Source organism: Bufo gargarizans, chromosome 4 (assembly GCF_014858855.1).
Source record: "Bufo gargarizans isolate SCDJY-AF-19 chromosome 4, ASM1485885v1, whole genome shotgun sequence".
Taxonomy (NCBI): Eukaryota; Metazoa; Chordata; class Amphibia; order Anura; family Bufonidae; genus Bufo; species Bufo gargarizans.
In genome coordinates, this window is record NC_058083.1 from 304,329,776 (window position 1) to 304,354,833 (window position 25,058).

The 25,058-nt window shown below is 39.9% G+C and overlaps 1 protein-coding gene across 1 annotated transcript in view; it reads right to left on the bottom strand.

Annotated features, from left to right (window-relative positions):
* Positions 1–4,175: 4,175 nt before the first annotated feature.
* TRDN (triadin) overlaps positions 4,176–25,058 on the bottom strand; it is a 252,640-nt gene continuing 231,757 nt past the window's right edge. The window contains exons 13-19 of the mRNA XM_044291164.1: positions 19,708–19,764; positions 18,253–18,312; positions 16,267–16,326; positions 8,764–8,814; positions 4,753–4,820; positions 4,383–4,584; positions 4,176–4,261 (exon numbers count right to left, since the gene is read on the bottom strand). Of these exons, the coding sequence (XP_044147099.1) occupies positions 4,176–4,261; positions 4,383–4,584; positions 4,753–4,820; positions 8,764–8,814; positions 16,267–16,326; positions 18,253–18,312; positions 19,708–19,764 (584 nt within the window). The remainder of the gene's footprint in view (positions 4,262–4,382; positions 4,585–4,752; positions 4,821–8,763; positions 8,815–16,266; positions 16,327–18,252; positions 18,313–19,707; positions 19,765–25,058) is intronic.

A 25,058-nucleotide genomic window follows, 5' to 3' on the forward strand; every position in this document is an offset into this window, starting at 1 on the left:
AATCTGCACCGTTGCATTTACAATCACAAAATTTGGCACACATGTACCTCAGGTGTCCGGGAAGGTTTTAGACCAGGTCTTAGTTCTCTAGGACATACCGTTCCTGAGATATTACCAAAAAATGCATTAGCCAATAGAAGCTTGGTCACATAGCCCTTATCAGCCAATAGAAGCTCTCAGGTCCTTCAGCCTCCACATACACAGTTTTACTCCAGGTTTCCATAACAACCCAGCCATTTATCCTCACTGCTGTAGGAGAGCTTTAAAGGAAATCTGTCAACAGGATAATCGCTATTGAAGTAACGCCATGGCTCAATAGCACTTTGCACCTTATTCTAGATGTACCTTTGTTCCAGCAATAGATGTTTTTATCCTCTGAAAATCAAGTTTATTTGATATGCAAATAAGCCAGTTAGGTGCCCAGAGGGGCGTCACTCTTGCAGGAAGGAGCCCAGACACGCCCCCTGCCACAATGTGTCCACCCTCAAAAGACTTAAAATCCTGCCCCCAGGTCCCCCTAAGCCACACCTCTGATCTGGTTAGGTCATGCCCCTCCCACTCCTGAGCCAATGGGGATTGAAAAAATGAAGGTAAAAATCTACTTCTGTCAGCTGCAGAGGTTGGAGGGATGACTTTCTCCCTGCAGCTCACACTCACTTAGGCTCCATTCAGACATCCATTGTGCATTGCGGATCCGCAAATTGAATGCATTATCATCTGTTTTCTGCATTTTTTTTCATAAATGTAGCCATGGACATCAGCATATTTATTTATCATATTGTGCAGGATGTTTTGAAGGGCAATGTCTGAGGACTATACGGTCATCTAGAATCACAAGATATGGAGGTTTGTAAGAGAAAGTCTGGATCTCACCAATTCTCCTAGCAGTTGTTATTGCTACGAGAAAAACAGTTTCGAAGGTGAGAAGCTTTGGCAAATTCTCATTAACTGGCTCAAATGGAGGTTCTATCAGGACTGAATTGACCAAGCTCAGGTCCCAAGGTGGAATATTGGAATGGGAGGTGGTTAAAATTCTCATAGCCCCCTTCAGAAAACGCTTAATTAAAGGTGAATATGCTAACTTTATATCCAGAAATGCACTCAAGGTGTATACTTGTACTTTAAGTATTGCAGGTCGAAGACCTTTATCTAACCCTGCCTGCAAAAATTTTAAAATTTGTAGGATACTGGAGAAAAATATATTACCTGAAAAGGATTTTTGATGTTATGGGTTTTCCACTTAACATCACCGTGATAATTACGGCATCTGATGAACCTTTCTTTTTTAAGGCGAGGCATTCAGTCTCCAGACCATCAAATTGAGTTGGTTTATTTTGGGATGATATATTAGGCCCTGGTGGAGAAGGTCCAGGGTTCACGGAAGAGTCCAGAATATTCCAGCAGACAGCCTAAGTAGGAGGGGAAACCAAGATCTCCTTCTTCATCTAACTTCATAAAAGCTCTTGGAATCAAACTGAAGGGAGGAAAGGCATAAAGAAGGGACTTGGGCCATGGCTGGGAAGGTGTATCTATCCATAAAGGCTGATCCTGTCGGGAGAGGGAGCAACATTTTTTGGTTTGCCTGTTGTTTTTCGTGGCAAATAGATCTAGATCCAGAATTTCCCACTTTTTGCAGATCTGTTGAAATATCTGATAATTCAGGGACCACTCTCCATCCTTCAAGGTCCGGCTACTGAGGAAGTCGGCTATTATGTTGTTTTCTCCCCTCACATGGACCGCTGTCAGTGATACAAGATTATTTTCTACCCAAAGAAAAATGTCTCTTGACATTGCCTCTAAGGAACAGCTTCTGGTTCCCCCTTGTTTGTTTACGTAAGCGACTGCCGTGATATTGTCTGAAAATACCTTTAAATTTTTTGGAGATAAGGATGTGTGAAGGGAGACAATGACTTTGTAGATGGCTGAAAGTTCTTTCAGATTGGAGGAAGCATTTAGCATATCTTTTCCCCATGTGCCCTGAACAATTCTTCTGTCTGAGTGACCGCCCCAACCTGAATTGCTAGCATCTGTGGTCATCTTATCCTGGGGATAAGAACTTGTTTTTCTAGAGTGGAGTTGGTACCGTTCCATGAGGATAGAAGAATTGCTTAAATGATTCTCGTGTGACTCTGAGCCTATCTGATCGATGGGATTGTTGCCGTCAGGAGACCTAGGATGACCATGATATTCCTTATAGAGGAGACCCTCTGGCTGCAGAACTGAGAGATTTTTTGAAGTAGACAATTCTGTTTCTCTAGAAGGATAAAAGACAGTCCAGAAGCACCCCCAGGAAGAGCTTACTTTGATCTGGACTTAAGTCAGATTTTTTTTTAATTTATCACCCATCCCAAAGTGGTGAAGCATCTTTGGACTTGGAAAAGGTGGGATCGTAGGACTTCCTCCAACGGTGAAGCAATCAGGAAGCCGTCCAAGTATGAAACAATTTGAATCTCCTGTAAGTGAAGGTACTTTGTGACTTCTAACATCATTTTTGAGAATACTCTCGGGGCTGAGGAGAGTCCGAATGGGAGGGCTCTGAATTGAAAATTGTGTAACTGATCCCCTATGAAGACAGCAATTCTTAGATATTTCTGATGGCTCTGGTATATTGGGACATGAAAGTAAGCATCTTGAAGGTCCATAGTTGCAATGAAACAATCCTGAGGGAGGACGTTTATAGCGGATTTTGTCGTCTCCATTTTGAATTTTTTGTAGATGATGGATTTGTTTAAGGATTTTAGATTTATTATTAAATGAAAGGATCAGTTTGTTTATTCACCCAAAAAAATTGGAGAATAGTAACCTTCGCCGTATTAATTTTCTGGGACTGAAAGGAGTATTTTTTGGGATACTAGAGATGAGATTTCTGATTCTAGTCAAATTTGTGTCACGGCAGACAGGATCTCGGATACACAGATAAACCAACAAGTTTCTAGGCGAGAAGCTGGGGATAAGGTCACCTCCTAGCAAATCCCTAACAGCTCTCCCTATACTGCTAAGCCCACATTCAGACCCTAAAGGTGGGAATAATGTGTCCTCGTGCCTGGGCTGAAAATACCCTAGAATCCCTGAGATGGTGAAAGGGGAATAGGGGCAGCCTGATCCCTCAGTACCTGGAAGGGACAGACATAACACAAACAGCCTAGACAGCAAACCACAAAAAACAGAAACCAAACTTATCTTATCTGAGCCGGAACAGACAATCCTTCTTTCCTTGCTTCCAAGGCCAGACTGATTCTATAACCCGCACGAAACACTGGGAGTGAGTGTAATTTAAACCAATGACCCCACCCAGTGCACCTGAAGAGAGGCGGATGTAGCATGACTCCAAAACAAAACAAAAACTAAACATGTGCTGCTAATCTGGTCGACCTCCGCACATAGTCAGAGCAGGGCATGACAACTAGTTTTTCTTTCTGAGGCAGTTTTTTGTTTGTGAAGAACCGGTCTTGGGGATGAGACAAAAATTCCAGTCTGAAGCCTTCTTTTAAGGTAGCTACAACCCATGGGGAGGCTACTATCTTTTCCCAGGCAGGAGTGACATGTTTTAATCTGCCTCCCACATGGTCTATGGTGTCATTGTATGGAACGGGAGGAACTTTCAGGATTGAAAATAAATCCTCTCCCTCTGCCCCTGGACGGCTGCTACTTTCTTGACCACTCTTTTTTTCTCTGGTCCAGTCTCATTTTTTTCTGGTTTTGAAAGGAAAGTCATTGATAAAAGTTACGATTTTCAAGCGGAAATCCTTTTTTCTTGTCTGAAGCCTTGTCAAGAATGTCGTCCAAGGTTGAGACAAATAATCTGTCTCCTTCACAGGGGAATGAGCACAGGCAGTTTTTAGAACTTGCATCACCAGACCATGTACAAAGCCAAATCGCTCTACAGGTCGCATTAGATAAAGCCGCAGACCTAGCAGAAAGTCTGATTAAGTCAGCAGAGGCATCTGCCAGAAAGTTGGATGCTTTCTTCAAAGTAGGCAAAGGGGCTAATATCTCATCCCTAGGTGTACCGGCTGCCAGATGTTCTTCTAATTGATTAAGCCAGAGAGATAATGTTATGGCTGTACAGGTAGATGCAATACTGGAACGCAACATGGCTGTATTTGTTTCCCATGATTTCTTCAATAAAATTTTCACATTTCTTGTCCATGGGATCTCTCAAGAGACCCATGTCCTCAAACGGGAGGGAGTTTGTTTTTAGAAATGTGGGCGACTGGAGAATCTATTTTTGGCATCTTGTCCCACAGATTAGAATCTGATTCTGAAAAGGGATATTTCAGTTTAAAGGAATAAGTCACGGCTGTTCTTTTTTCCGCATCTTTCTATTCCCTGGATATTAGAGCCTTGATATGGTTATGGATGGGAAAATTTTCTTCTCTCACCCAACCTCTGGAACATCTGATCCTGGATGGAGTGGGTCTCCCTCACTTCTGTATCAGAAGCAAGAGATCTATGGGACGTGAATGGACCTGGGGATTGTGTCGTAATTTTTGAGTCCACTTCTGCATTTACTTCTTCCTTTATCATGGTTCTCATGGTCTCAAGGAAGGAAGGTGACTTCTCTGTAACCACCTTTTCAGTGCACTTAGGGCACAAAGGTTTCTTAGATTTTGAGGAAAAGGATTTTCGGCAAATAGCAAATTTTTTGCGCCTGAGTCTCCACCTGCTGGTTTAGGCATCATGGTCTCTCTACCCTAGAAAGATTTAAAAAATAAAATGTATTCGGCCAAGTAGAGAGAGACCAACACCTACACCACGGGTGGATATGATGATAAGACACAACTGACGCCACAAGGTAATTTTAGGTGAAGTAGGAATTCCTTAAACTCAATAAAAGGTACACATACAAATGTCCAAGAAGGACAGAAAAGGCCCCACCGGGGAGGAGGCTTACTGGGCTGAGGCAGCGGGATCTCCAGGCTTCTTAGTGGTGTCAGTGTCCATCGGGCCAAGCATGGTTGCAAGCGGAGAGCAAGGACAGAAAGTGTATTTTCTCCCTCTGTTTAAAACTTTAACACTGCACCACCGAAAGTATCACTTGATGGCAAAATTTTCTTGCCCAAGGAGAATCCCGAGGAATGGTTAAGGGAGGCCATGCATCCCCAGGGTTCCTGTTTCCTGTCAAGCAACTTAAGCAATGAGAAATCATGACTTCAGATGGTAAAAAATGACGAATATTCTAAAAAACAAATTTATAGCACTATATCGAATATAGTGCATATTTTCGTTTTTTAGAATATTCGTCATTTTTTCCATCTGAAGTCATGATTCCTCCCTGCTTAATTTGCTTGACAATTCGCATATTACGCGATCATTACATTGCCGATTTTTTTTGTAAAAAAAATTATGAATATTCGAAAGATGAATATATAGCACTTTATTCGAAATATTTTCGAATTCTCGAAGTTGCGATATTCGTGATAAATATTTGTTATTTGAACATGGACTTCAGTACCTATCTCTATTCTTCCCATTATAACACCACAGAAATCCCCAGATTTTTATATGTTAACTAAACGTATACATTCTAGTCATATTTTTAAACTACTGCATAATGTTCTAGTATTTTGTTTATTCTAAAACTTTCCATAAAAAGAAAATTAAGAGACATCAAGACACTGCTTTGTGACAACATTGCTATTTGCATTGTTTGGGAACACCATGTTTTTAGACTGCGTTACAGCATTTGTTGTATGCGTGTGTAAGTGCAAGTTATAGACTATTAGTAAAGTCAGTGACATTTAAATTGCAGTGTACAATAGATATAAATCTTAAGGCTGATACAGATAGAATATTAAGAAACTGATCATATGAGAGAAGAAAAATATGACAGGAGCAGCAATGAAATGGTTTCTGCTTTATGCATAAGTGAAGTCGAAAAACTGGCAAGGAAGCCTTAAGAGACCAAAATAGTGAACACTATTGAAGGTTGTCCTTCATGGCTTCAATAACATGTTCAGCATTAAATACTCTTTATATTATAACAGCCATCGTTAAAATGTGTCATTCACATGACTAATTTGATTTTACTAAATTATACTAGCTAAAGCTCCACACTCCTAAATAGGAACATTTATCCTAAAGCATGATAAATAGGGCAAAAAAATGAAACTTTTTCCTTGTATATTTAATATAAATCCTGGGGACGCAGATAAATAAGACTAGCTATCTCTTCCATACTTAATAAGGCATTTACTGTAATTCAATTTATCAATACTTGCTACTACCATTATTACATATTTCTACCAAAAGCTACAATGATACACACACTGAAATAATCAAATGTTCACTTTGGTTTCCTCCAGAATCAATTTTCTCCTGTAAAAACTCTCTAATATATGCACAGTTTTGTATGGTTTACAATAATATGGGAAGCAAAGATCCTATTGGATGTGCCCTATGGTTTCCTGATTCAAAGAAGCCATGAGCCAAGTTCCAGCAGTGTATATATTAGGAAATAAAATGGAAAGCCACTTTCTAGAGTATATGGCCCTGTATTGGACTCCCTAAAAGCTACATCAGAGAGCAGCTGCAAAGTGCAGCTCTAGTGGATTTGATATGTCCATGAACCTTATAGATTGTAATCACCCAACAGCACTTCTTCCCCAGTGTTAGTGATGCTTGGTCAATGATCACAACCAAGGTGGTTCACCCTTTATTTTGGGTTCTGCAAGAGGGTATATGTTGAGGCAGGGCCACATTAATGATCATACAGATGTTCAGCCAAGGTGGTTGTTGGCTGCTACGCATAGGAGATCCGTCACCCCAACTAGTCCCAGACATTCTTAATGGGGGACAGATCTGATGATCGAGCTGGCCAGTTGAGCTGCTAGATACCCTGAAGAGCATGTTATATAGTTCAGTGTTAACTTTTTGACTTGTTTGACCATCATCTCTTCTAACCAAGTAAAAAAGGCAGTTAGCCTAGTTCCACACTATTTAAGACAAACCGAAGGCTTGTCAATGTTCCTTCCATGAATAACAGATGGGAACAGTCATGGTAGCTAATGGTGCCCTACACCATGACACCTAGTGTTGGTCCTGTGTTTTTCTCTGCTATGCAGTAAGTGCTCTTTAGCCTTCTTTTGAATGTTGAAGCATAAGTGGGGAATTTTTATTATTCTTAGAAGAGTTTAAACAGCCTGAGCAACCTCATCGAGATTTCACATGTAATGCCATAAAGAGTAAACAAATGTATATAACCAATGGGGAAATTAAATGTAAATGAACAATGTTTCCCTTGTTTTTTTAGTCTTCCAGATCAGTGGTCATAGACTGTATTTCAACACAGTATATATTGCTAGATAATTGCACCTCTGCATGTGTTATAGGTCTTATTCAGTTCCTCTCAGCAACTGTCTCACCTGATGTGCAGCAGAGTCTCTCCATGCCTGATGTCACATTGGGCAGTAGAGAGAAGGCTGGGCAACTCCTTTAAGTCATTTTAACCTTCGTTATTTACAAATTTAGTTCAAATTTAAAGTGCTTGTCTGTCATTAAAATATTCATAACCTTAGGAAAGATCATTGATAGAGATGAGCAGAGTTATGGAAACTTCAATTAGGCTGCTTTGCCTTCATGAGAAATTAATTCATCACGAAGCACATTTCTTTGTAAGTAGTGGGTTCAATGACCGGAAACAGCGATTGCGCCACCCCCCTCATTGAACCCCTCAGATTCCCTGTTCATCCCGCAGATGAAAAATTAGGGCTTTTATGGGTTAAAAAAAATACTTACCTCATCCATTTGGACATGAAGAATCCGTCTTGATTGAAAATCCCGATCAGATCTTGCTGATGGTAATTCAAATTTTCCCTGAAATTTGGATCGAAGTCCACTTTAGATACTTCAATTCACTCAACACTAGTCATCGATCTGATCGGTGGAGATCCTACTGCTCGCAACCTTGACAATCAGCCACTGGAAGGGGCCACTGTGCTCGGGCAATTTTTGCAGGCTTTTCCTCGCTAAGTGGTGTCAATCCCCTCAGTCACATGGTCTTTGTGGCTGAATAACTCCACTAACTAATGGGGTTCTGATCGCAGGACAGATAGAGCTCCTGTCTAACCTGAAGGATCAAATCGTAGGTTAAGTAGTATCTCCAATCTCCATGGTGAGAGCCGGGTGCCTGCTGTATAATACAGCTGTTACCTGAAAGCAATTGCACAGGCCCAACTCTTGAGCCACCTCCATTACCAAGATGTACTATTACTTTGCTTATTTATATTTGCTTTTTCTTAGGATCATGAGTAGTATTGAGCGAATCATAGTGAAACATATTGACTTTGATCCGAATTTGCCACAAAGCCGAATTTCCTGGCACTTTGTGGTAACAAATACATTTTTCCTAAGATGGCCTTAAAAAAATGTCATCACGCTGGCTGGGAATGGTAACGTCATCACTGATCATGTTACCACACCCGGTCAGCATAAAGATGTGGGTACATCATCACGTCAGTGTGCGCAAGATTTGGCTTGTTTCTTCAAGATGGCCGTAACAGCCTCTCAGCAAGCAAGTGGATGAAGTGAGTATGTATTTTTTTTCAACCCCTGTTTAACCCCTGAAAGGCCTCAATGTTACTGTCAGATGTTGCGATCAACGTTGAACATGGCATCTGAAGGGTTAAAAGACCAGGGAGGCACAATCGCCGTTCCCCTTACATGCAATGGAATACGATTCATGAAAAAGTTATTCATAACAAATCAAATTTCTTGTCAAAGTTTGGTGAAGCAGCCAAATCGAAACAACTATGCAATCTTTACCTTTGGTTGGAACTTTCTTTTCAGCTTTTTCCTTTTCTTTTGCTGTTTTTACTGAAATTGATGGAATAAGAGTTACTTGCACATTTATAATCACAATGACACTTTTTTATATTTGGGAATTATTTATTCAACATTATCAGAAGTCAGATAGATTATGATAATTCCAATACTTGCTTGTAAACAGTCCTTACCAATTCACAAATAATTTGTCCATAAAATACATTTGTAAATATTAGATTAGATGGACTTACAAAAAAGTAAAAACTGACATGTCTATGTATAAAGTAAAATTTGGTGATCAGAAAGTTTCTCTGCTGATTAGCTTTGACCTTGACTAGAGTCAGATATAATTATGACACCGTACATAAATCCCAATTTTTCTGTGATTATCCTAATTTTTCTGTGACAAATCTAAGAATCTTGTTATATTGGTAATTAGAAACTATTATCTATGCTGGTCATACAAACTTTTCATTCTCCTAATTTATTATTTTTTTCTATTCACTGCCATCAAGTAGAGGGATTTAGAACAAAGTCTACAAGATGGGTATGTAACGTATGCAATGTTTGTCCTTTTTTAACATAAAACTAGAAAACTGGTTTAGCTTTCTAAAATGCTTTCAGTGTGTCCCTGTCCAATTATAGAATTTCTACAATTTCTCCTCAAGTCTTTAATTACATATTTCACGTCTAGGATTTTGCACGCTTTTCACTGCCTCTCTTTGATCCCAGTAAAATCTGCCCGGATGAGACTTATACTATATATTTTTTTGCAATCATTTTTAGCAAAGATAGTCTTCCAAAAAGTTGCATTTATAGTCCAGTTACAAGCATATCAAAGAAAGATAGACACTAATAAAATATAAGCCAAGTAGATGCAATATGGGTGTTCCATTAAAGTATGTTCTACGAGCTACTGTATGTTGTCTGATTTTCTTACTTTACTGTTATTCTCCAGATTCCTTTCATATGGTCTAAATTTCTGAGACAGTATCATTGGAGGGCAGATTTCACTGGGATAATGTTAAGTTGCTATGTCACATTTGAAGACCCCCTGATGCATCCCTAGAGTAGAAACTCACAGAAAAGTGACACCTTTTTGGAAACTATGGGATAAGGTGGTAGTTTTATTGGTACTATTTTAGTGTTGCTCTATATTACACTTTGTGTGAGGTAAGGTAACAAAAAGCAGCTGTTTTGGCACCATTTTATTTTTTTGTTTTTTACAATGTTCATCTGACAGGTTAGATCATGTACTATTTTTATACAGCAGGTTGCTACAGACATGACAATACCAAACATTGTTTGTTGTTTGTTTCAGTTTTACACAATAAAGCATATTTTTTTTAATGATTTTTTTGTGTCTCCATATTCTGAAAGCCATAGTTTATTTTAATTTTTTGGACGACTGTCTTATGTAGGGTCTCATTTTTTCAGGATGGGATGACGGTTTGATTTTTACTATTTTAGGGTGCATATTACTTTTTGATCGGTTGGTATTACACTTATTGTGATGTAAAGTGATAAAAGAATGGCTTTTTTCAGACTGTTTTTATTTTATTTATTCTACGGTGTTCACCTGAGGGGTTAGTTTATGTGATATTTTTATACAGCAGGCTGTTACGGACAAGGAAATCCCTAATATGTATACATTTTTTATTTATTTAAGTTTTACACAATAAATGCATTTTTGAAACAAAAAAATCATATTTTAGTGTCTTCATATTCTGAGAGCCATATTTTTTTTATTTTTTTGGGCGATTGTCTTAGATAGGATCTCATTTTTTGCAGAATGAGATGACGGTTTGATTGGTACTATTTTGGGGTGTATATTACTTTTTGATCGCTTGGTATTACACTTTTTATGATACAATGTGACAAAAATGGCTTTTTTAACACCGTTTATTTTATTTTACACCTGAAGGGTTAGGTTTTGTGATATTTTAATAGACCTGGTTGTTACGGAAACTGCAATACTTAATATGTCTACTTTTTTAAGTTTTTCATTTTTAACACAATAAAAGCATTTTTGAAACAAAAATAAATAAATCATGTGTCTCTTTATTCTGAGAGCCATAGTTTTTTTTTTTTGCTTGATTGTTTAACCACCTCAGCTCCCCTAGCTTAAACCCCCTTAATGACCAGACCACTTTTTACAATCCTGAACTACACTACTTTCACGGTTTATTGCTCGGGCATACAACTTGCCATCCAAATGAATTTTGTCTCCTTTTCTTCTCACTAATAGAGCTTTCATTTGGTGGTATTTCATTGCTGATGACATTTTTACTTTTTTTTGTTATTAATCAAAATTTACCGATATTTTTGCAAAAAAATGACATTTTTCACTTTCAGTTGTAAAATTTTTCAAATAAAACTACATTTCTATATAAATTTTTCTCTTTATTGTTCTACATGTCATTGATTAAAAAATGCAATAAGTGTATATTTATTGGTTTGCGCAAAAGTTATAGCGTTTACAAACTATGGTACAATAATGTGAATTTCCGCATTTTGAAGCAGCTCTGACTTTCTGAGCACCTGTCATGATTATTTTAATCACAGATTGAACATATTCCTGTTCAGGGGAAACTATAGTAGAATGTGGTCAAAGACACAGGGGATCACAGTAATACCATCATTCTAAAATATAACTTTTAATATTTCAGTATAAAATGTCAATACACCCTCTTAATTATAAATAAATAGAAATAAGAAAAGAAAAACAAAATCTAGGGTCAGATAGATGTTTACAATTTGGTTAGTAAGTGTTAATGGGGCCTACTGGGAAGTATGTCCCTAAATCTGGCCCTAGTGTACCGGCCCTACCTAGATACGGAATAGCCGCCCCGATAGGGGCGATCCCGTTTCTCGTACCTCCTGGTGTCCCTGGTTTAACCCTATCACGGGATGGATACCTGTGAGGGGGGACCCTGAAGAAGTACCTGGGCTAATGTACAAAAAATAAAATTGTTTAGAAATGTCAATTGTCCAATACAGTCCCTTGGAGGGCATTTTTAGACATTTGGATTCCAGATTTCTTCTCACGCTTTAGGGCCCTAAAATGCCAGGGCAGTATAAATACCCCACATGTGACCCCATTTTGGAAAGAAGACACCCCAAGGTATTCCATGAGGGGCATGGCGAGGTCATAGAAGATTTTTTTTTTTTTGGCACAAGTTAGCAGAAATTGATTTTTTATTTTTTTTTCTCACAAAGCCTCCCTTTCCGCTAACTTGGGACAAAAAGTTCAATCTGGACTCAATATGCCCCTCAGGGAATACCTTGGGGTGTCTTCTTTCAAAAATGGGGTCATTTGTGGGGTGTTTGTACTGCCCTGGCATTTGAGGGTCTCCGCAACCATTACATTTATGGCCAGCATTAGGAGTTTCTGCTATTCTCCCTATATTGGGAATACGGGTAATGAGATTTCTTTTTTTCCGTTCAGCCTCTGGGCTGAAAGAAAAAATGAACGGCACAGATTTCTTCATTCGCATCGATCAATGTGGATGAAAAAATCTCTGACAAAAAAAAAAAGGGAGGGGAAAGGCGTCTGCCAGGACATATGAGCTCCGCCCAACATCCAAACCCACTCAACTCGTATGCCCTGGCAAACCCGATTTCTCCATTCACATCAATCGATGTGGATGAATAAATCATTGCCGGGATTTATTAATTTTTTTTATTTTTTATATACAAAGTGTTTGTCAAAGCATATGAACACCGCCCCTCATAAGCCTCGGCAAACGTATCTTTTATACTGCAGAGGAGAAATCTCGTCTTGCAGCGCCGCATACACCGACTTTTGTGTAATCTGACAGCAGCGCATTGCTTCTGTCAGAATGCACATCAGTGCGGCAGCTGGTTCATCGGTTGGTCCACCTATAAGGTAAAAAAAAAAAAAAACAGGCCGCAACGCAATAAATTTATTAACATTAACTTTATAATAACATTTGAACAGAACATTAACTTTTTTACTTACCGGTGAATTTTTTTTTTGTTTTGCTTTTTTTACTTTTATAGGACAAACCTCTCCTTCCCCATGGGACAATGTGCAAAGCGCAAATCGCCCAGCGATGTGGCGAAGTACATTATGCACTTTGTCCCAGGTGAAAGGAGAGGTTTGCAGCAGCTCTGTGTGAAAGGGCCCTAAGAGCCCTGTGTGCCTGTCCTGTGTGACGCAATCCCTATGCTAATAGTGTATCTGTGTGTGGTACTTCCGGAAACACTTCCCTAAGCATAGGGCAGGGTGGTCAGGGCAGTCAGGACAGAAATAGCAGGTGTCACGCCTTATTCCACTCCTGCTACAGACACAACATCTTTTTCGGGGTGGCGATTGGGTTGAGGTACCAGCAACGACATTGGGGAAATGTCGCTCGTGTAGACGGCTCACTACACTGGTGGATGGGGCCACGGAACCTCCTGGATACAGGAGGTTCTTGATGATCTCATTCTGAACAGTTCGGCTTGGGCATCGCTATGCTCGGCACATCGAAGTGTTCGGCCGAATACTGTGTATGCTATGTTCGAGCACAATTAAAATCAATAGGACACCCAAGCATTAAACCAGGCTCCCCCTCATCAGTTTCTAAAAGGTTAGAAACTGATGAAAATACCACCAAAATGGTTTGGAAACAGCAAGGGGAGAATGTCTGGATGCATCTTTAATTCCCATTACCTATGCTATACAATAGACAAGCACACAAAGGCTATATGCCAGAAGCCAGGTATGTGCAAGCCAACAGTGTAGATCACACATATTCTTGTGGCAAATTTTTATCGCAAATTTTCGCTGCAAATCGTTTTTCAGCTGAAAAACAAGGCAAATTTTGCTCGTTTGCATGCCTTTCCCATATTCCCATGTTTATGCAAATTAGTTTACATGACAAAACTGTATAGAAAGGTTATTCAATATTATGGTAAGACAATCAGAAATCTTTTTGTCACCCTAATGATAATGATCTAGGTGCGCAGGTCCACCCAAGTCACCCAACAGATATAAAGCAACTTTGAGGCTTACTCGCTCTCAGCCAAATGAGAGCTGGTTTTGAATGCCTCATAGCGCACAAGGATGCCATTGTAAGGTATACTGACTGTATCTGTCTCATGGATAGATTGTTTTCTTGCACATACCTGGCTTTTGGCAAATAGCCTTTGTGTGGTTGTCTATTGTAGGTAATAGGATGTCATCCAGATGTCCTCTCCATGCTGTTTCCAAACCATTTTGATGGTGGTTCCATCAATTTCTAACCTTTTTCTGTGAACCAGACACCCTCTTCTCTTCAGTGCAGGGAGTGCCTGGTTTAATGCTCGGGTTCTCCCATTGACTTCCATTGTGCTCTGTAGAGCACCCGGGCATCCCAATGTGTTCGGCCTGAGCACTTTGGTGCTTGATCAACACTAACCTGTAAGAAGTTTGCCATATAAGCCATTTTCAATTGAAAAGTGATTACAGGTCCTTAGCTATAGCTGTAGGAGACATAGCAGCTGCAATGGAGCCCACAGGTTGTGGTAAACTTACTTACTAATCCTATTGTCACAAACTCACCTGTATGGGCTCCGGCGGCACAATTTCTGGCTTTGGTCTGGCCGCCACAAGAGATACATGCTGCTAAGCCATGCCCCCACATTGGGCGTGTTCTGGAGCAAATTAGCAGTAGGCTGATTGCTCAGCTACTCTATTCTTATGTGCTAATGTTTCTAATGGAGCGCAGAGTCATGATCAATCAGGTTCTGATCCTGTAACTCAGTGTTTGATTTAAACCCCTTCCTGGCTAAATACCAGTGCCAGTGATAGTATCTGACTCATTATCTGTGTTCCTGGTTCCTATGCTTATTGGATTGCTTGTTCCTCTGACACTGCTTGTCTTCTGACTCTCTTTCTCTTATTTGGTACTGCGTTATCCGTCTGGTTCTGATCTCGGCTTGTCTACTGACCACTCTTTGTCTCTTGTTTGCATAGTCTTTCTGTTTCTGGTTCATTTACATACAACCCTGTTTTTGTATAGTTTTTTCTCTTCATGTTTGTCTGTCTCTGCACATAAGTAGCGCAGGGGCGTTGACCAGTTGCAGTCTTGCTAACTAGGGTTTGTACTGCAAATACGTAGGGAAAGCAGATTGGTCTAGGTCAGGGCTCACTGTCCGTGTCTGTCCCTACCTACAGGCATTACACCTATCTAATGTCTAGACAACACAAATGTAGACTAGATAGTCTAAAGATTCCTCTGAGTTATCACAGAGGCTCACATTGTGTGATATATTTGTTATTTTTTTCCACCTAATTGCTTACTTTTACCCATGTTTTATGCACTTTTAGTGCAGATTATTGCATTTTTAAACACGCCTCCTTTCTACAAAGCTACTCCCATTTCCTGTTTACCCACACCCCCTGTTGAACAAGGAGCAAAAAGTGTCTAAACACTGAATAAACATGGCATATGGCAAGTATATCAGAATTCTGATATTAATACATTTACTTTGTTTTGGTAGGTAACAAATTATGGCTTTCAGCTATGATATAGGTTCTTTGATGATGTATGGTGCTATTATTCATACTTTTATTGCCTATGTTACCTATGTTACTTTTTTAGTTTCCTGTCATTAGGCGGCGATGTCACACCCCATTGTGCTATAGGGTGCTCTGAATATTTTTTTGGGTATTAGACAGCTGTCAGACAAACCCCATAAACATGCATTCTTGAATTGGCCAAGTGTGCTTTATTAATTTAATCTGATCTTATTTTCCTCCACCATCTGAGGTCAGATGACTCCCAGCTGCCTCCATACATGTTAGATAATTCTGGAGCTGAATATTGGACTAAAAGCATACAGTATTTTTGCGTCCTTGGTAAGAGGTCCAATGGCAAAAAGAATGATATGATATAAAATTAGTTTGCAAATGCCCACTGGGCAGTACCGAGACCATAAAGTGCTCTGGATCTTCTCATGACAATAAGTCTCATGCGTCCCTTGACCTTGATTTCAATGCAGGTGAGTGTGACATTGCACAGTGCTGTAGATTTCAATCAATAGCAAGGAAGAACCACAAGGCAAGGCTTTGTAAGGAGAGTCTGTGCTTGAGACCACCTACTGGGCATGTGCAAACTTTCTTGTTGAGTGGACCTCTGTCCAAGTGCACAATGCTAGCGCAACTATTTTAGTCAGCTACCCAGCAATGGCATAATGTATAGAAAGGAGCAGGCAGGCTCCCTTCAAATATTTCTGTATTGTGTATGTACAGTATACATTTATTCAAAGGTATTGATTTATTTATACTGTATACCAAAAATTTTAGGGAATAAAAATCTGTTAAATTTGATTTCATTCAATACTACTTATTCATTAATATTTATATTGGTGGTGAAAAGAAATTATTGTATGGGCAATTGATATATACAGCAGATTCTCAATTACACATACTTTATTAGGAGAAGCTTGTGATCACGTGGAGATTAATTTGTGGCAGTAGAGTTTGTCCAACAAATATGTCTTTTACTAACTAACCTTTAGTTGGGACTTTTTTCTCTACTTTCTCCTTCTGTTCAATTTTCTCTTTGGTAATTACTGTAATAAGACACATATAGTTACACAGATAAGTGACTAGAACACATGGCAGCACATGGCACAAGTGAAAGGCACAGCACACTGTTGCAAACACTCCTGCATATTTTTATGAAATATGACAACAAGTACACAATTCCTGCTGATAAAACCAATTAAAGAAAGCATTAATGTGTCTCATAGTAAGCAATAGGTGATTAAACATTAAATAAAAAGTGTATATGTATATAAATTAGCTCCCAGTTGGGTGGCTACTGCAGAACAGAACCATCACCCTGTACACCAGTGCCCTGGGGCAGGAGAAAAGGGCAAAACACTTATACTAAATTTTGCACATTTCCTGGGGAAAATGCAATTCTGTTTTGAATTTAAACACCTAAATATATAAGTTCTTTCTATGTCAACTGAGAATTCCTGTATCTTAGCAACCTATTCCTTTGATACAGAAAATGCAAAGCTTCTGACAAGCCAACTGCGTCTTGTGTCCATACTTTAATATCTGTATATAGGTTTAAACTATTTTTATAGTTAAATATTTGCACAATTTATTTCCACCTACGTTAATATATTTGCATCTATTTTATCAAATCTGAGTTTCTGACATAGAAAACCATTAGCTGCATTTTGTTTTGTTGTTATCATTTTTAACAATTTAATCATGTCCACTCGCACAAAATTATTTTTAGTTTTGATCTAGTCCTATTCTGTGACAGCATTAAAAATAACCTAAAAATGTTTCATTTACATGGATCCTTAACACAGCCATCTATGCACTTCTGATTTTATATGAAGACACAGTTGTATTTTATCACAAATTCATCATTTATTTCTAGTATAGAATTTTCACTGAGGTATTATATGGTGACACATGGAATATTCCTGTGCCTGTAAAGCTTCTTTCACACCGTTGGCAGGGTATTCTGGAAGTCCAGCAGACAATGCTTGGAATCCGCCGTAAAAAAAATGTTGCTTGCAGTGTTTTTTGCCCAGTCCATTCTCAGTATATTTGCTAGGTAATGGACAGATCTCTGTCAGACCCCATTATAGTCAGCCTGCCAGTGTTCCCGACCGCAAGTGTGAAAGTAGTCTAATATGAAACCATGTGCACAGATTTGCCATGTGTTGAGACTCTCCATGTACCAAATACCAAGATGCCATTCTTTAGTCATTTCTCTTGACTCAAAATAACCAAGATGGGTGACATGAGATGATGACATAGGCTCACATGTTAAACAATGTATACCTGTAATAGATGCCTTAGGTACAGTAGATGCCATCTGTTAGGACACCATGTTTAAAACATATTTTTAGTGTATATATTTTCTTTCCTGGATGTAGTAAATGTATACATGTGACTGATGGCTCTGATGAATACAATCCATCAGCCATTGACCATTCATGGGATTGCATGTTAAAGAATGTATATATTATTTTCCTGGATGGCACAAGAATGTATCAATTTTGAAGTACTTAGCTTAGGAGGGGTACTGGCTCTCTTTAAGATGAGCAATTATTTATAGAGACTAAGTGGCAAAGCTCCTTGGGAAAATCATTTGCAAAGATGTATCTCCCAGGCAAAGTGAATGTTGTCACTAAATTGTCATACACCACTGGTTTGATTAAGGATAACCAGTAGCACTCCTAAGTTGCATCCAAGGCATCTCACTCAGCCAGCCAGACTCCTACTTTGTACTGATGAGGGGCATGTACCCCAAAACAGCTGACTTTGGATGGTTATTTGGCTTGGCGATCCTCTTTTGTCATGTCCCAAGACTTGTTAAAAAGTTAGACTTTGATAGGCAGTCAGTTCTAAAAGGTGGTGGTAGTGAAACGGCTGTCTTTGCCTGAGAGATACAGTACCTCTTTGCATGGAGTCCTTAAAAAACTTCAAACACCAGTAAGAGGCACTTCTGTAGGTCAACTACTAACCTTTAGCTTGGTCTTTCTTCTGAGTTTTTTCCCTCTTTTCTGGTTTTTCCTTTATTGGTTCTGTAACAAGGCAAGTACGTGAAATATTAGGTGACAATATTGAATACATTATCTAAAATAGGTTGTAAAGAAAAATTCTTCACCTGAAGTATGTGTTCCTATAAATACTAGCTCTAAGAATCATAAAATTTGTACTTATACTGTACGACCCAACCTTTCTCAGTAATTCTAGGTCTATATCAAAACTAGTGGCAGGATCTAAAATTACCAGTTCAAGTTCAAAAAGTTATCATTGAGTTATAGGGTTAAAGCAGAAATAAGTTACATTTTCACCTTGGTAACATAAGTGTTGAGAAAATGTGTTCCTCAAATGAAATTGCAATCATTTAACCTAGGCAATATTATTAGGTTCTAATATATAACATTTTCTTTAAAATGAAGCACCCTACTGTGTGACACATTTACTATAATAGGGAGCAAATACTTATCACAGCACTGTAACTCAAATTCTTTACAGTTTTGTAGTTTCATTGATGAATTGAAGCTATGAAGAACTGGCTAACGTCACAATTAAATATGTTAATTTCCAATTACTGCTACTGTATACTATGTATATTCACTTAATCAAGAAATGATGTAGTCTACTTATGCAACAGACACCCTAATTATAACTGCTTACTCAAAAGTGCATATTGGCGCTTTAGTTGACCTGCCTTATAGAAATGTATTATTAATTAGAAATGCTCATTTAAGAATGTATAGTAAAATGCACATAAGATGGCAAGAAATGCAAATGTTCCACCTCGGTCTAACAAATCTGTGAAAAAAATTATGAATATTGCTGTCACAACACAGCCTGCATCTACCAACCAATAAAAAGGGAATGGGAAGCCATGGGAAATTTCATATATAACATCTTTGAACCATATTTATGGGCTTGAAAGAGCTAGGAGCAGACTAAGGGAATTGCTAAATGACTAATGTTGTAAATCTTTTTAAATGCAGCCAAATTTGTCCTTTTTGAAGAGTAACTTAAGCCATGAAGAATACATTTCAGCAAATAAATCAGTTTGTTGCATATCACCCATACATGTATAATCAGTGATCTGTTCATAAAGTGTGTTTCCGGTTACATGTAATCCACTATTCACTCTATAGGGGAAAATGGTAAGATTGGTTGTGGTCCAACCACTGAAATCCCACCAATAATGAAAACAGGAGGCCCCGTGTCCCCTATTTTAATGGAGCAACTGGCCAAGCACTGCCACTCCAGTCAAACTCTATGGGACAGCTGGGGATAGCCAAGCATTGTACTCGGCTACTTTCAGCAGTCCCATAGAGATGAATAAACTGAAGCATCAGCACACGAGCTCAATAGGGTTTAGTATCTTTTGCAGAAGATAGGAAACAGTTTCTGTACATTTTATATGGTGATTGTTATTGCTGGCTACTAACCTTTGGTTATGGATTTCTTTTCAGCCTTTTCCTTCTTATGTGTTTCTTTTTGCAAAGCTAATAATAAGCACAATGTTAGTTGAAGAAATCCAAAGATTGCTCATGGCCTAATGTCCTCTGCACAGTACTGTAATTATACCTGTCAATCACCCATGCATGAAGCAAAACAAAAAAAACAAAGCAAAATACTGTCTACATGGCATGCGTCCCATGATTGCTTGTTTCATCTATCTTGTACATTTTATTTAGCATTAATTTTTTTATGACCATACACACATATACATTCCATCTCAGCATGAATATTATGATCACAGTTTGATGAAAATAGTTTGATAGCAATAAAAGAAAGAAGCAAGAGGTTACAGAGTGGCAGGTAAATATGAACACAGTTGGTACATCATATTTATGGGGAGCATTAGCAGTAGGGAGTATGGCACATAATGTTCATGGGAAGAAGTGGAACAACAGTAGGGAGAGAACGGTATTTCAACAGTTCTTTATAAGATGAACTAGTTACAAAGTGAACTAGGTAACAATTAATTAGATAGCTTTGTACGGTAGGTGTTACAATATGTTATGCAGGGCTTCAATTATAATTGGTGCACTTGCTTCAGGCCCTGCTATGCATCTTCACTGGGATCCCATGGGTGGGATCCAGAGTTGGAAGTCTGACTCCCTATACTGCCATTTTCCAGGTCACAGGCCACTTCAGGCCTGAGGTATAGGAGATTATTGAATAATACAATGTGCATGCAATGCACTCTGTTATTAGCTTGATTCTAGGAACATATGTATGGCATGAGCTTGGTTCTGGTGTTGTATTTGTGGTATAAGTTTGGTTTCAGGTATTTATTTATGGCATGAGTTTGGTTCTGGTGTTGTATGTATGCAGATGTTGTTATTAGATGAGTTAATAAAAGTTGACAAAGTGGAATTCAATATGAATTTAAGGAAACATTTGATTCACACTGAATCCAAATTTCCTCACGCTTCATGGTAACAAATCAAACATTTTTCCTAAAATGGCTGCAGCACATGTTAGGACATGGAGCAAGTAACTGTGGAAACGAGGGATCATCCACAATGCCATGTATGCAGCCAATCAGCAGTCAGCCAGCCCTGTGATGTCACAGCCCTATAAGTAGCCTTAGCCATCTTGGATTCAGCCATTTTCCAGTGTACTTAGTGCAGGGAGAGACATCAGCAGGCGCTAGGGAAAGTGGTAGAAAAGACTTTAAAACTTTTATTTTGCTGTATAGAAGTTCAGGGAAAGGATATGGAGGAAACATTCCACAGTATTAAAGCAGAACAAGGTTCAATAGGGGAGTTTACAGCCTGGGTAATAGGAACAATCCTATTACACCTTACTGCACTGACTGCGGATCAAAATTGCTATTACACAGCTCTGTAATTCCAGCAAACCGCACTTGTTATTGGGATGCAAGTGCTGTTTGATACAGCCATTAACAGGGGTTATTACAAGGAAATATTTCTACTTCTTTTGCCCTTGTGTGGTGCAGTTACAGTATATGTTCTAAAGCATTTTTTTGGCTTGCATTAGTGGGGGAAAAAAAGGGCTTATTAGTAGTGTTGGTTGAGCACCAAAGTGATCGGGTGCTTGAATAGAACACCTCTGGATGCTCGGGTGCTCTACAGAGCACCGAACACAATGGAAGTCAATGGGAGAACCAGAGCATTAAACCAGGCACCCCCTGCTCTGAAGAGGGGAGGGTGTCTGGTTCACAGGAAAAGGTCAGAAATTGATGGAAACACCAGTGAAATTGTTCGGGAACAGCATGTGGAGGATGTCTGGATGCATCTTGGACTCCCAGGTCACTGCTGGGAATGATGTTGTCCGAGTAGTACCCCACTTTTACAGACTAACAATAATACACATAAAACCAAAGATAAAATCGATTTTAGAGAAAAAAATGTTAGGAAACATTCTTTCCTGTATATTTACTTGTATATAAAGTGCAAGTGCAAAGAAAAATTGGGGGTCAGTCAGCACATCCAGTGAAAAGGTGCGCGTTGCCATGGCTGAAAGCACAAAGGCAAAAAAATATACAATGCAACAGCACTCTGCAAACCAAATAAAGTACAATAATGCCAAAATAATAGAAAGTATTCTGGTGCAAATGCTACGCTAATACATTTGAAATGCTTGGCAAATCATTTTGTACAAAATGATGGTGCCAGTTAATGTGATATTTAGTGTTAGGTTCCCGTCTTACTGAGATCGCCTTGACGTTTGTCAGATGGGCCCAAATAATTTTGTACAAAATGATTTGCCTAGCATCTCAAATTTATTAGCGTAGCATTTGCACCAGAATACTTTCTATTATTTTGGCATTATTGTACTTTATTTGGTTTGCAGAGTGCTCTTGCTTTGTATATTTTTTTGCATTTGAGCTTTCATCCATGACAACGCGCACCTGCGCGCTGGATGTGCTGACTGACCCCCAATTTTTCTTTGCAGTTTGCATTGGAGGTGTGGCTGACTCTCCCTGCATGTATTGGAGGCCATTTGGCACCAGGTAAGGTGGAAAACAGAGTGGGCTCAGCATACTAGTAGAACCTGCTTTTCTTGAACAAAATGTAGGCCGGCACCAAAGAGGTATTATACAGTGTGGGTTCAGCATGCACGAGGAGCCTGCATCTCCTGAATATAATGGAGGCCATTTTAGCACCATAAGAGGCATCATATAATGTGGGCTCAGCATGCATGTGGAACCTGAATTCCCTGAATGTAATGGAGGCCAGTATGGCACCAGTTAATGTGGTATTTAGTGTTACGCTGCCGTCTTACTGAGATCGCCTTGACGTTTGGCAGACGGGCACAAATAATTTTGTACAAAATTATTTTCCAAAAATCTGAAATTTATTAGTGTATCATTTGCACCAGAATATTTTCTATTATTTTGCCCTTATTGTACTTTGATTTGCAGAGTGCTGTTGCCAGGGGTGTCGTTAGGTCAAAACATTCGGGGCTTGAGCCCTGGATGTTTTGTCCAGTGCCCCGAATGTTATGCTGGCCCAACCCTCTTGTACTTGTTCCGCTACTTTCGGACTGTACGGGCATAAGTTTAGTCACTTCGGTGCACATTCCCATCCAGCCGCTGTAGGTCACAGGTCTCTCGGGATAATGTGGCGCAGGATGGGATTGCACACCGAAGTGACTGAACTCATGCCCATGCAGCCAGCGGATCAGTGGAACAAGTACAAGGGGGATGAGGGGATGATCTGTGGGGTTGCCCAGAGGGCTAGGCCCTTCACAGTAGTTAACTCCTTTCAGCAGTCCCCCATTCACTGAAGGGTTAATAACTACTGTGAATGAGGAACTGCTGAAAGGGATTAATAACTACTGTGAAGGGGAGACTGCTGAAAGGGGTTAATAACTGCTTTGAAGGCCACCCCGGCGATGGGGGCATGGCTTCTAGGGGTGGGAGCGTGGCTTCACGGGGGTCTGATACAGTGGGCTTGTGCTCTGGATGTTTTCAGACCCTAGCAACGCCACTGGCTGTTGCATTGTATATAAAGTGCAAGTGTTGCTAAAAATTTCAAGGGGCACTCCGATACAAACTGCATATCACATAAAGTAGGGCCTCATTCACATTGTGGTACAATTGTTCAGGTAGTGGGACTCCTACACTCAAAGCCTATACACTAAGTGAAAGAGCTGCCAAAAAATACAAGGAACCGGCACTACAATGCACCCTTTATTACACATAAAAGAGGGCATCCTACACACCCTTGAAAAATTATGATTGATGGCCTGCTGTTGACCCTCAAAAACTATTGGAGCAGGGGCCTGCTGATCTGACCATCTAAAACATTAGGGTCAAGGGCCTGCTGCTGATGTGACCATCTAAAACATTAGGGGTGAGGGTCTGCTGCTGAGCTGAACCTCTAAAACATTAGGGGTGAGTGCCTACTGCTTATCTGACCATCTAAAACATTAGGGGTGAGGGTCTGCTGCAGAGCTAACCCTCTAAAATATTAGGGGTGAGGGCCTGCTGGTGACCCTTAAAAACATTATAAACAAGGACCTGGTGGTGACTCTCTAAAACAATATGGGCAAGGGCCTGCTGGTGACCCTCAAAAACATCATGAGCTAGGGCCTGCTGGTGACCCTCTAAAACATTATGGGTGAGGGCCTGCCAATGCAGGACTTGTTCATTTTTATAAGAGTCAACTAGTCAGCATTTTCAGTTGACAAGTGAATGCGCTTATCAGTTATTATGCTTCCAGCAGCACTAAATACACGCTCTGACAAAACGCTGGCAGCTAGCCAGGCCAGCACCTCCAAAGTATAGAGCGCCAGTTCGTGCCACATGTCCAGCTTGGACACCCAATAGTTGTTAGGTACAGAGGGATCACTGAGGAAGCTAACACAGTCTGCTATGTTCTCCTTCACCATCATCCAAAAAATTTCTCTCCTTGTGACTCTAGGCCGTGCATCAGGTTGAGGGTGCTGGCGGGGTTTCATAAAACTGTCCCAGACCTTGGAGAGTGTTGTGCTGCCTCTGTTGGAGCTGCTGTGTGTTCCCCTCATATCCCCTCCTCGGTTGGCCAAGGAATTACATACTCTGCAGCCAGCGTTGTCAGCTGGAAAATTTTGGAGCAATTTTTCCACAAGGATCTTCTGGTATTGCACCATTTTGCTCGTCCCCTCCACCACAGGAATGAGAGATGAGAAGTTCTCTTTGTAGCGGGGGTCGAGAAGGGTGATCAATCAGTAATCGTGTTGGCCAAAATGCGTACAACACGAGGGTCACGGGAAAGAGTCCCAACAGACAACACTTTGCTGTCCTCATCAGGAGGATGACTTTCAATTTCCTCATCCTCTTCCTCCTCCTCTACCCATCCATGCTGAACAGATGGAATAAAACTTCCATGGGTACTACCCTCTGTAGTAGAGGAAACCGTCTCCGGCTCCTCCTCCTTATCATCATCATCATCATCCAATTTGCGCTGAAAAGACGAACTGAGGGTGGTCTGGCTATCACCCTTTGTACGGTCTTCTCCCATTTCCACCTCTTCCACATGCAAAGTGTCTGCCTTAATTGTGAGCAGCAAGCATTTGAGTAGACACAGAAGTAGGATGGTTACGCTGATGATAGTGTTATCACTGCTCACCATCTGTGTTGATTCCTCAAAGTTGCGTAAAACCTCACAGAGGTCAGACATCCATGCCCACTTGTCACTTGTGAAGAGCAGAAGCTGACTGGAAAGGCAATGACCATGTTGCAGCTGGTATTCCACTACTGCCCTCTGCTGCTCATAAAGCCTGGCCAACATGTGGACTGTCGGGTTCCAGTGCGTGCTCATGTCGCACAATAGTCGGTGAG